General features: G+C 41.1%; 1 protein-coding gene and 1 long non-coding RNA gene across 3 annotated transcripts in view; both read left to right on the top strand.

The window, feature by feature from the left end:
* The window catches only part of LOC115579719 (collagen and calcium-binding EGF domain-containing protein 1-like), a 37,831-nt gene extending 32,085 nt beyond the window's left edge, over nucleotides 1-5,746 (top strand). For both annotated transcript variants that reach the window (XM_030413324.1, XM_030413325.1), the window contains 8 exons: nucleotides 92-226; nucleotides 701-838; nucleotides 1,260-1,393; nucleotides 1,672-1,786; nucleotides 1,911-2,050; nucleotides 2,907-2,942; nucleotides 3,297-3,332; nucleotides 4,531-5,746. In XM_030413324.1, coding sequence (XP_030269184.1) covers nucleotides 92-226; nucleotides 701-838; nucleotides 1,260-1,393; nucleotides 1,672-1,786; nucleotides 1,911-2,050; nucleotides 2,907-2,942; nucleotides 3,297-3,332; nucleotides 4,531-4,719 — 923 coding nt within the window. In that variant the 3' untranslated portion in view covers nucleotides 4,720-5,746. The remainder of the gene's footprint in view (nucleotides 1-91; nucleotides 227-700; nucleotides 839-1,259; nucleotides 1,394-1,671; nucleotides 1,787-1,910; nucleotides 2,051-2,906; nucleotides 2,943-3,296; nucleotides 3,333-4,530) is intronic.
* A 3,740-nt stretch (nucleotides 5,747-9,486) lies between these two features.
* On the top strand, nucleotides 9,487-10,363 carry LOC115579863 (uncharacterized). The gene is made up of 3 exons (XR_003983755.1): nucleotides 9,487-9,779; nucleotides 10,131-10,197; nucleotides 10,313-10,363. It is a non-coding gene; the product is annotated as an uncharacterized LOC115579863 (long non-coding RNA).
* The last annotated feature ends 1,724 nt before the right edge of the window (nucleotides 10,364-12,087 follow it).

Raw genomic sequence — 12,087 nt, 5'->3', positions numbered from 1 at the left:
GTGATTACAGTGATGTTGGTTTTCAGACAGTGATCCTGAATAACTTTAACATGCTCGGCCTGCGTGTTCTCTGCCTCCTCTCTCTCCGTAGACGTGGATGTGTGTGCAGCGTCGCCCTGCGAGCAGCAGTGCACTGATAACTTTGGACGTGTTGTCTGCACATGTTACCCCGGGTATCGCTTCGACCGAGAGAGACACCGCAACCACAAATCTCCATACTGCCTGGGTCAGCGCACTCCCTTCTCATCTCTGCGTTAAACGATTTGTCTGTTACTGACATGGGATCTTCCTCACACATTTCATCACACCTCAGTCATGCATATTACAGTAAAAGATGCTCCTAAAAACAAATTTGGCCACATTTTGGCTTACTTAAACATGTTGGAGGTGATTTTTCAGGACTTTTCTTAACTGGAAAAACAGCACCCTTCATCTGTATTGTGTAGCAACTAGTGGCACATAATGTAAAATACAATGAAGACGTATTAGATATATTATAATGAAGTCAGAACAGGGTTATTATACTGTACATAGTAGCTTTTGATTCTCAAAGGGCAAAACAAAATAATAATCATCTAAGCTGAAGGGTGAGGACAAAGAAAAGACTCAAAGAAAAGTACTTTGTTTCTAACCATCTACATTCTTTTTTCTGTTTCCCCTTCACTCATGCACACACACACACTCACACACACTCATGCAGACGTGGATGAGTGTGAGCACCCCGGCAGCAGCATGTGCGACCACGAGTGTGTGAACACAGTGGGCAGCTTCCTGTGTCGCTGTCACAGCGGCTACATCCTGGCGCCGGACCAACGCTCCTGTATCCCTGTACACAACTGTGAGTTTTTATGTTTTCAGTTGAGCTTCACATCTTGTGGATGAAGCAGCAGAATCTGAGTCAGTGTCCATCAGTCATGTGCTCATCAGGGTGTCTGATTCTTTCAGGCCTCAGTATAAAAAAATCGATATCAGCGTTTCTATATTAAGAAAATCACCCATGGGGATAATGACAGTCAGACCTAGTCACAAGAAATACTGTGTCTACAAGTTTATTTGTCCATTTTAACAATGAGTAATGATGCTGATGATCTTGAGTCATTGGCTAACTATTAAAAACTAAATTCTGATTGTGATTGATTTGACTGTATATTGCTCATGCGACATTAGTTATGTCAGAGTTGGGGGTTTGACTCCTAGTGCGGTCGCACATACTGAAATATGCTCCAGTAAAAAATGTAAATGTGTGTTTTGTGTTGCAGTGAGTTCATCAGGCAAGTCAGACACATTGATGAGTGCTGGCACCTGCTCGTTCACCTGCCAGGACTTTATCAACATGAAAAACAGCCTGCTGCAGCTAAAACTAAAGCTGGGCAACACACAGTCACCCAACCAGGTAACATGTCTACTTTAGAGAGCCACCTTCACACTCAAACAAATGCATTACTCAATTATTTCAACCTGATGGCAATCCCAGTATTTCAAAGACTTCACTGATTGATGACTAAACCTTCTGTATCGACATGTTTAGCATGAAGCAGACAGCAGAGAATAGAAAAAAGAAAAACATTTAGATTTGGTTTAACTTATTGAAAGGAACTGAGGTTGACACAAGTTAAAATGTGGGGAACTACTCGCTAAATTCTACTTAGTGTTTCGTCTTCGTGTTCGCAGGTACCTGACCTGGCCAACAGCAGTGACAAGCCATCTCTGGGCAGGGCAGGAAAAAGTCCTGATAGTCCCTGTCTTCCTGGCTTACCTGGTTCTCCTGGAGCTCCTGGGGTCCCAGGTAAAGTAGATATACTAAGTCTTTTGTTTTGACTTGTGAAAAATGACCGCAAAAGACGTTTTTTGTTTATATATTTTTGCTGAGTGTAATTCTCTTTATCGCTGCCTCGATCTGTCCTCACCAGGACACCCAGGAGAACCGGGAAAGAGAGGGGACCCGGGGGAGAGAGGCCCGCCTGGTCCTAGGGGTCCACGGGGAGACATGGGACCCATGGGCCCGGAGCCTGACCTGAGGCACATCAAGAGAGGCCGCAGGGGCGCAGTGGTAAGAAGAAATGTCATGATGTAGGGGTTACCCATGGGTGCTGCAGCCATGACACGAAGGTGGGGCTAAATTACTAAAATGAAATGAAATTAATTTACTAGAATGAAAAAGAAAACATCAAAAGTTAGAAGTTATTTTCTATTTGAAATGTTAGCAAATATGTAGTTATGGGCGAGAAGCCCAGTATATCCTGAACCTGTTCTTCAAAGCGATATATAAGTAATTGAATCGATTTACATACTTTTCTCTTTTTAATGTATTCAAATATGTGTTCTGGGGCACTTCCTCTGGATCGACGATTACTGATTTTTAGCCAGATAAATGATCAAACCTCCTGGCACCAGAATACATGCAAAGAAATCTACTCTATTCATAGTTTCCGAGGGGATAACCCACACACCTCCGTTCAGAATTGTCCCACCCACATTCTAAATGCCTCCTGCACCCATGGGGTTATCACATGTGTTTTGTACACAGACGTTTTTCTGTGTAGTTCCCACTGCAGCCTCGATACGGGGATCTAAGTGGCTTTTCATAAGCTGAAGTCACATCTTCAGTGTGTCTAATAATCCACTGTGAAAGTGTGTCATGTAAAAATGGGTTTGGTGACTCTGATCTGATGTGAGCAACCAAGCATCCGCCCACAGTGACGCACAGTCAGCCATCATCCACCAGCAGCAGGTCACAATGTTGCTTTGATTGAAAACAAACTGGCTTCTCTGCAGATGTAAGGCTATTTATGAATGTCTTTATCAAATCAAAAACACATGTCCATTGATGTGCATCACAAATGCTTTTCCCTTCATATTATTAGCCTCACAAATCTCCTCGTAACTGTGTCTTATCATTCATACAGGGACCACCTGGGGCACCAGGAAAAGATGGACTAAAGGTTAATATCACAAATACATATTTTACTTGAAAGTGCTTTGAATTATTTTCTTCATAAGTGTCTGTGTGGGCATGTGTGGAGCTACATTGTTGCTATCTAGGGTCACTGAATGAATGGAGCCAAATAAACCACATGTAGTTCTGAAAAGCTAACTGTCCCATTTTTCTCGTTTCATAATCATCATAGTTGTAATCACCTTGACATTCAATAGAATGGCTTTCAGGACAATTAAACAAGTTGTTCCTCACTAAATAGAAAAGGCTATATACCTATATACCAAAATTCAGTTTGTAAAACTCTGAGAAAGCTGTGTCTGTTGGAATTTGGTGAAAATGTGCTGTTTCTCATCTGAAGGGTGACAGAGGAGCTCCTGGTCCCAGAGGTCCACCTGTAAGTTGAGTTATACCTTGAACACACACTGTAGTAAATTCATAATGTTAATCTTAAACATGCTTTTAAAATGCTACAGTCACACATTTCCGTATGCTTCCTAGCCTATTTGATATTTTATCTATAACTGTGATTAGAGTGAGTCATCAACCTATAATATTCAAGAGTTCAGCATCAAAATGTCTGAAAACGACTAGGCCTGTATGATCCCAACAAATCCACAAGTTTGGTCATGCTACGGTGCGTTTAATTGGCCTCCTGGCGCTACAACTTCTGAGAGTGTGTCGGAGAGCAAAGAAGGAAAGAGCAAACAAGACTATACGCTTAACGAAAGGTACAAAACATTACCTCAGGCACTGACATTTCTGCCAGTCGTGACAGATTTTCATCAGCAACGGTTGTTGTTTGGTGGCGTGTTCCCCTCGGGCAACCCTGTCACAGTCCGCCAGGCCCCTGCACACAAAACACTCAGCAAACATCTCTGATTGGGTAGAGACAGCAAAAAAAAAAACTGCACATGCATAATTTGTCTGTAAAAACAATGTTTTAATCATTGTAATTTGATCTGACTGCTGTAGTTATTGGTGTAGGTTTCACAAGCTGGCCATATTAAGACGAGAAGATGGTGATGCACTATATGCAAGGGCGTAAGTTTGGTCTCAGCTTTGGTAGGGACACTAGCCACTACACTAACACCTTAATAACACTGTTCTTTTCCTAACTAATGTTAGGCTAGGAGCTTCCTTGTGGTGTCTGTTGCAGTGAGGGGGAGATTATTTTAAGCCATATATACAAAAGGTTGACAGACAAATTTTTACCCCATAATCACAAATTCACAACAGAGACAAATATATTTGAAGTAAAAACAGTAAAGGGAGGGAGAAGATCAAACGAACTATGTACATTTTTACAAGATAGAGGAACATCATAATCTGGAGAAAGGGTGAGAGAGAAGATCAAACGTGATCTAGACTCAGCAGTTTAAGGTTATCACCGGTAAAGTACCAGTGGAACCGCAAAAGACTAAGAAGTCAGAGAATCAACAGATCAAAACAAAAACCGGTATCAAATCCTCAGAGTGAGCGGTCGCGGCGAACCTCCTGCTGCCTATTGATCTATTGGGCCTCTGCGCTTCCATGAGGAAACCCTGTGAAAAATGCAAGCATCTTCAATTCCTCATTTTCTCCTCTGTCCCCAGGGACCACCCGGCTCCTTCGACTTCCTCCTGCTAATGATGGCTGACATCCGCAACGATATAATTGAACTGCAGGAGAAGGTGTTTGGGGAGCGGCGAGGCCTCTCTCTGGACAATCCTCCTCATTCCAGCGGGGAAGCAGAAGTTGTAGAGTGGGGCTCTGGACACGGAGATCTCATGCTCAGTACCTGACCTCTGACATCCCGCCCACAGTAACAGTCACTCGAGCCCAGCAGAACAAACACCAAACTTGACTCTTTGTTGCTTTAGTGATAAAGGATGCTGGTGGTCAATGTGCCATCATGTAAATAACATCTAACCTCACAGCTGGGACGAGCTGAGTAAGGACCCTTGTTTTCACTCTCAACAGCGCCACAGACAGTAAAACAGAGAGACGCCAGGTTTATAAAACAGAAACTGGACCACAGACTCTCTCACCACTGCAAGTACTGTGTGGCTGCCTCTCATGCGCTGTGGTGTGAGTGAGAAAGATGTAGCATGTGCCTTTATGAGCTGTGCCTCGGAGCTGAACCACTTCAAACGACGAGCTTTATCGTCTTCATCTCTTCCTGTTCCCGTGTCTGTCCATTGAAACTCTGCTGCCACTGACAGTTTGCCTGCAGGGAGTTGGTACAAAGACCCAGGACCTGCACTGTGAGCCTCCGCTGCACCTGCCTGCAGTATCCCGACCTCGAGTTTTAGCTCCACAGCCACTGTCTACTCTGAGGCATCTTCAGAAACTATTACAATACCAATCCTGTACCGTTCCACAAAAACACTATTGCCTGAAAAGAACAATTAGATAACTTTAATTCAAGTATGACTAATAAAACACATAAACTGCTGCAATATGTTCATCTAAATATAATCGAAGAGAGATGTTAAATATGTAAGACATCCAATATTGTGACAGTTGAAGAAAGTACAATCTGCTGCTTATAAATAAAATGCAGCGTTGACTGTTACACTAAATGGTTTTAGAGAGTCTTTGAATTAAAAGGATTCAGTTGATCCATGCATTGGGAAAGTGAGGATGATCACAATCGAACTGACTCTTAATCAGAGCTGAGGAGGGCACATATTCTCACATTTTCGCTTGGGAGTTGAGCACAAACACGAAGAGACATTAAGATGGAAGGCTGCTTGAAAGTTTTATGGTTTTTTGTACTGTGAAGCAGCTGCCATGTCTCATTCCTAAATAAAGGTTTGTCAAAATCTAGAACTCTTTAATGTTTATTTTATTGTTAATGTATCATCAAATTGCAAAAAAGAACAAACATTCCGTTTAATAATGAAGAGCAATAAATAAACCCATTAAAGTAACAATTCTAATTTTGAGAAATATGATTATTTGCTGTCTTATCAAGTGTAAGCTGAGAAGATATCACTCTCATGTTTGTCCATTATGTGAAGCTACCACCAGCTGTCAGTTAGCCAAGCTTAACATGAAGCCTGGAAACAGATCACTTCCATTCTGTTTATGTGTCTGTGGTGTTGCCACAGAAGTGAACAGCCATCCTACACGCGTTACAGTTTGCAACTTTTTTATTTACAGCTGTGAAATAGCTCCAAGCATTGCTTTTCTTTTGTTCAGCCGTCATTTCATGTCAGATTTACCTAGTGCAGGGGTTGGCAACCCAAAATGTTCAAAGAGCCATATTGGACCAAAAAAACAAAAAACAAATCTGTCTGGAGCCGCAAAAAATTAAAAGCCTTATATAAGCCTTATATGAAGGCAACACAGGCTGTAAGTGTATATTAGCTATATTAGCCTACTATCAAAATGACTAAGTAGGCTACAAATACATAATGAGCATTCATGATTAAATGTTTATTTTCCCTGCAGCGCATCCTGGAGAGAATGACACACCACGTGACTACTCTGCTGTACGATATTTGGTGATTTAAGTTTAATTTCCATTACAATATTATTGTATTATGTTTTGTTGCATTGATGAAATTATAGAAATACAGTAAAGAAATCAGATGTCCTCCCCCCGTGTTGGGCCTTTCAGTGGTATTAATTCGATCATTTCTTCTTGCAGCCCATCAGAGTTCACATACCTGCATAACAGCGCTGTCTGTTCGATATCGATCACATCACACGACTCATCACAGGCCACTGAGTACGCTGGAGCTGAATTAATGATGATTTGATTTGCCGATTGGTGATGTCGCCTGCCATTTTAATGGCCCTTTCTTTCACCGTCTTTGCGGAGAGAGGCATGTCTTTCATTTTCTGGATTATCTCGGTTTTGTCTTTGAAGTCTGAAAATAGGTGCTCTGATATTTTGATGAATGAATCCTTCATGTAATCACCATCCGTGAACGGTTTTCCACGCTTTATTATCTCTCGGGTTGCAAAACTTGCAGCAGTAGTGGAGTTTGGAGATGAAATCCACTTCTTAAATCTACCTTTGCGCTCCTCTAATTTCTCCAGAAGTACTGCAATGGCACGTTTTCTCTCACCCCCAACTGGGTAGTCGGCTACAAATTTAGCATGCCTTCCCTGGAAATGTCTTTCCAAATTACTCTTTTTGTTGTTGGACAACTTCTCATTACAAAGCAAACATGCAGGCAATCCTTCCGCATTGGCAATGAAAGCAAATGATTCGGTCCATTCTTCCTTGAATCCTCTGTTCTCATCAGCTATCTTTCTCTTTTTCCCTTTGGGATCCAGGGGCGGTTCTAGGGGGGGCCAACAGGGGCCAGTGCCCCCGTTACTCTGAGTCTGGACCCCCCTGTGGCCCCCCCTGACAGGGAGTCTGCATTAATAATACAATGACAGATTTCTTGCAATGATTTTGTTCTGAAGGGAAAGGCAGAAATAAAGTGTCTCAGCAGTTTACTACCTAATTAATATTGCTGAAATTGTAAACACTGCTTTGCCTGAATGAGGGATTTATCCTTTTTTCCAGGTTGTATGTGCCCCCTAACAAAAAAGCCGGCCCCAACCTGACCCCCCTATTATAATGGTCTAGAACCGCCACTGTTGGGATCCATGGCCCTTGACACACCCGCCGGTTTGTTTACAACAGCCACCTACCTGGCACGGCGCCGCGCTGAAACGTGTGCCGCAGGCTATGACGCAAATCTTCGAAATTTTATATTTATAATGCACATTTTTACAGCATTGGAAAACGTTAAGAATGTTTGTCCTCCTACAGAAACCATATTAAAACAAAAAATATATCCCACCATCCATTTTCATACATTTTTGAAGAGGCTCCAGGGAGCCACCAGGGGGCGCTAAAGAGCCGCATGCGGTGCTCTAGAGCCGCGGGTTGCAGCCTCCTGGTCAGGAGGCGGACCGGGGAAAGCTACGAGGGGCGCAATGTGTAACTTGTGCGCACGGCAACAGCACAGCAGTGAGGAAGTACAGAGTCGGCTTACATGTGTTCATGACAACAGAATGACAGTGTGTTTATTATGTAAGACAGAAATTGAAACCGATCCCTTTATATTGATCCAATTGACGCTAGAATTGATCATTTAAAAGGAATGGAGAGTATCAGTTGTGTTGATATTTTGGAAACGAGCTCTCGAGGATAAAGTCAGGTGCAGAGCTGGACCTTCTGGAGGGATAAACACCCAGATTCAAATCAGAGTCTCCTCTGACTCTTAGCCATAGACTGACAAAAGGAAGGCTCAGAGATTACTTAAAACTTTTGGGATAAAATTTGTCTTCACCCCCATTTATTAACAGCAGCTATCTGCAGAGGTGACGCCATTGTTGGGTGTTTATGTAGTGTGTTGACTGACTCACATAGCATGCAATAGTGTTACAATAAATCGCATTTGTAACCTTCAAGGCAAGTTGTTTTTTTCTATGAAAGCCAACTTGCAGAGGCTTGACACCTGCTTGAACTCAGTCCTTCTTTACTGAGTTTATCATGTTTCAATCTTCGCTTCCTCTACCTCACGCTGACGATAATACAGTAAAACACAACGCAGGAAAGGAGTTAAGAAAGACATAATGTAAATTATACAGCTCACTTCCTCAGCAGTGTTGTCATGCTGTTTTACTTTAGCGTTTCAACAGGTAACTAATACATTTAATGCCAACAGATGACTGTGTATCAGTGTTTCAGTACATTAATTACAGCCAACACACCAAACAGCATCCGATTATATGTCAAACACTTATCATATCACAATCTGTTGGGAAGAACACCAAACATACACCTCATCTTTCCCCATGACTGACTAATAAAAATACTAAATGGATGTTTAGATTTGGCTCAGCCACAGTCGAAACATACTGAGCTTTGATTGGTATTTACAGATGTAGGAGGAGCACCTGTAGATTGCTCTCAGTGTATTTGTTTGTTCGTGTGTCAGTGTGTTTTGTTTTACCAAGAGAGTAAAACTGACGTGGTATATTAACATTAATGCAGTGGAGAAATGGCACAGACACTGGGGTAGTTACTGAAAGAGCAGCAAAGGACATTCAATCAGGAGAGACCAGTGAATGAAGTAAAGAAAAATGTTAATTACAATAGAAAATATGTGATAATGTAACTTTTGTCTGGATGTCTCTTTGACTCTACAGGGAGATTTAATGATTGAAGGCCGCCTGCTCTCAGCAGCAGCAGCAGCAGGAAGAAACCCCCCATTAACTCATGACACTGGTGGTGGTGGTTGGAAATTACTCTGGGCCCTTTTCTCCCCTTCAAAATGAATGCAATGAAGAGCTCAAGTCCAGATTACTTTCTCCTCCATTGGCCTCTGTCGAAGCACCAAGACTAGTGGAGCAGGACGTTGCATTGAACTGGGGCGGGACTTTAACTCTTAGTAACATGTCCGTTGCTACAATCCTACACATTCCATTTGTAATATGTCAATTCTTTAGGCCCCAGCAGTGATTCTATCATTTATATATCCTTTGTTTATGCCTTTTTAAAAGTCAGAGCATATATTTATTTCAATATCAAACTATTTCAGAATCAGAATCAGTATTCTTTTAATGTCCCACAAACGGGGAAAGCAGTCAAGGGACAGAACATTACAGAAAAACAATAACAATAGTTCAAAATAAACAATATAACTAAAAATGGAAGAAATGGAATGAAACAAACTTGTATATACACATAGACATGATTACTGTACGCTGCACATACGACATCATTCTGCATTCACAATATAAACGCACATTGAAATTCAGTTGCTGCCCCCTCCAGCAGCCGGTGGACAGAGAGGACAACACCAGCGTGGTCGTGAAGGACGGGATGCTAACAAGAGTGAACAAACTGGTGAGCAGTCCTGTCATTGTAAAAGGTGTAATAGCTCCTTTAAAGACTACAGTATGAAGCAATAAGGACATTAATTAGTAGTAAGGCTGCTCTCGTCCATATCTGCTGTTAGTGGGAGACGAGGTGAGAGGAGACAAGGAGGCAGGAGACACCTTGCACTAAAAAATCTGTGAAAAAAAAACTCAACAGTAAATTGTAACAGCCTACAATGCTATTTACTTGTATCTGTTTATTAGTTTCCACAACAGATGGAGAGTTCTTCTATGTTTAGAGTCTAATCATTGTATTTCTTCCAGCTGCTGAAGGTGTTTGTTCACTGTTTTCTTCCTTATCGGCCATTTTGTCTTTCAGAGAGAGGAAGACAGGAGGAGGAGACCGGACAGCTTGCACTGTGAACCCTCTCAATTACAATACATAAGTACACATTTATTTCATTATATTATCAGGACACTTAAATTCATCAATGCTCCATTAGTTGGGTTGAGGAGGGTAATAACTGTTATTGCATCTTGTCCGTCTTTATCCATTTCCAGTGCGGATGAGCGTCCACAGACGTCCGCCTCAGCTGCTGCAGCAGGACCATCAGAGACAGTTTACTGTCCTGCAGACGATCAGTGTTACAGATACTTTGTCATGTTTGGTTTTACATTGTGGCCTGCATGCCAGTCCCAATTAAGTTGTTTTGTTTCTAATAAATAATAGACAAATATATTTATCTTGCATCTTACAATGACAGAAGTTATCCAAGAGAACTGAGACAACAAAACTATCAAATGAACAATAATCTATTTTTGCATCAATGCAGTAAGTCTGAATGATTGAGGATAAACAGTGGAAGTCACAAGCACAATCAATTCTCTCACCTGGACAGTTTAAGAGTCCAACATTCTTGGCTCAAGAGCGTCATCTGGTGGATTTAACAAGACACTCAGTATCATCTCTCTCACTACAAATCCTACACAGCTCATTTGTAATTTGTCAATTCTTCAGGCCTCAACAGTGTCTCTAACATTAACATATCTTTTGTTCGTGCCTTTTTAAAAGTCAAACCATATATTCATTTAAATATCTAATTATTCGATAACTGTATGTTGTACTGCTTTTACAGTAGGACGGCACATTGAAATTCAGTTGTTGCCTCTTTGACACTACATGCATAGGAAATGTATGGACAGATATTCAATTACTTAAATTAGAATAGAAGATTAACAATAAGCAGAGCAAGTATCACTAAAGCAAAAATTGAAAAGGAAAATAAAGTAATAGTAATAGATACAGTAAAATACATACATATGTAATATCAGTGTAATATTTCCACTAATAAGACTTTGTTATAGTGAGAATGATTACATGATAATGTTTAGAGTACCCCTCTTAAAACAATAATGTCATCAATGCTGATCAGGTTTGACTGGATCACCTTTACATTTAAGATTTCTTAACTTGTTGGGGCTTAATTCAGGCTGCCATTAACTAAGCAGCACTCAGTAAAAACACTTTCACTTGTACACTGGTCTTTCCTAGTGGATTTTATTCGTACAATAAGTATAATTTTATTAAATAAATATGTTTTATATGGTTTAATGCATTTGTGACAGGTCTCCAGGTAGCAGGAGTGCAACATCATGTAGGCAGAATACCTGTTGGTGTACAGGGAGAAGAGCAGAAGAGAAAGGGTGCAGCTTTGGGGTGGATCCCTTGCTGATGGCTCAGCATTCACCTGCTGCCTCCTGTCAGGTGAGTGTTCAATGATCACTCAAGTCAGGCACATTCAGCCAGGAGTGCTTGTTCTGCAGAGGAGCTGAGACGATGGTGTTCAAAGCAGAGCTGAAGTTGACAGAAATAAATGTCCTAAATTAAAATCTAATTCTAACAAAAGACAACAAAAAATTGAGCCAACGACAGCCCTGCAACACAATCACCTTTATGAAGTCTAAAATGCTCAGGCTTTGCAGATATTTAGTCCTGGATGTGATAATTTAAGAGAGTAGATAAATAGCACATTTGAGACTGTTAATGGTGAATTTCAATGTTCTGTTTCTCAAAGAAAAGTCATCCATATTTCCCAGCGGCAGTGACTATTAGAGCTGGGACTCCAGCTCAGCCAAAAAAGCTGCAACAAGGCAAAAGGTTTTTTTTATTGATAAGCGACAGGCTGCCAGGTAGCTTGTGATAACAGCAGGTGTCTGCTGATACTTGATACAATTTAATATAATAATGCACCATCCATCCATAAGTCATATCATTAAATGTATTTAATAGTGAGAACTGTAAGACAGTGAATCATTTAGAGTTTCTTCTTATCCTT

The sequence above is a fragment of the Sparus aurata genome, chromosome 4 (genome assembly GCF_900880675.1).
Source record: "Sparus aurata chromosome 4, fSpaAur1.1, whole genome shotgun sequence".
NCBI lineage: Eukaryota > Metazoa > Chordata > Actinopteri > Spariformes > Sparidae > Sparus > Sparus aurata.
This window is presented reverse-complemented; position numbering and strand designations above follow the sequence as displayed.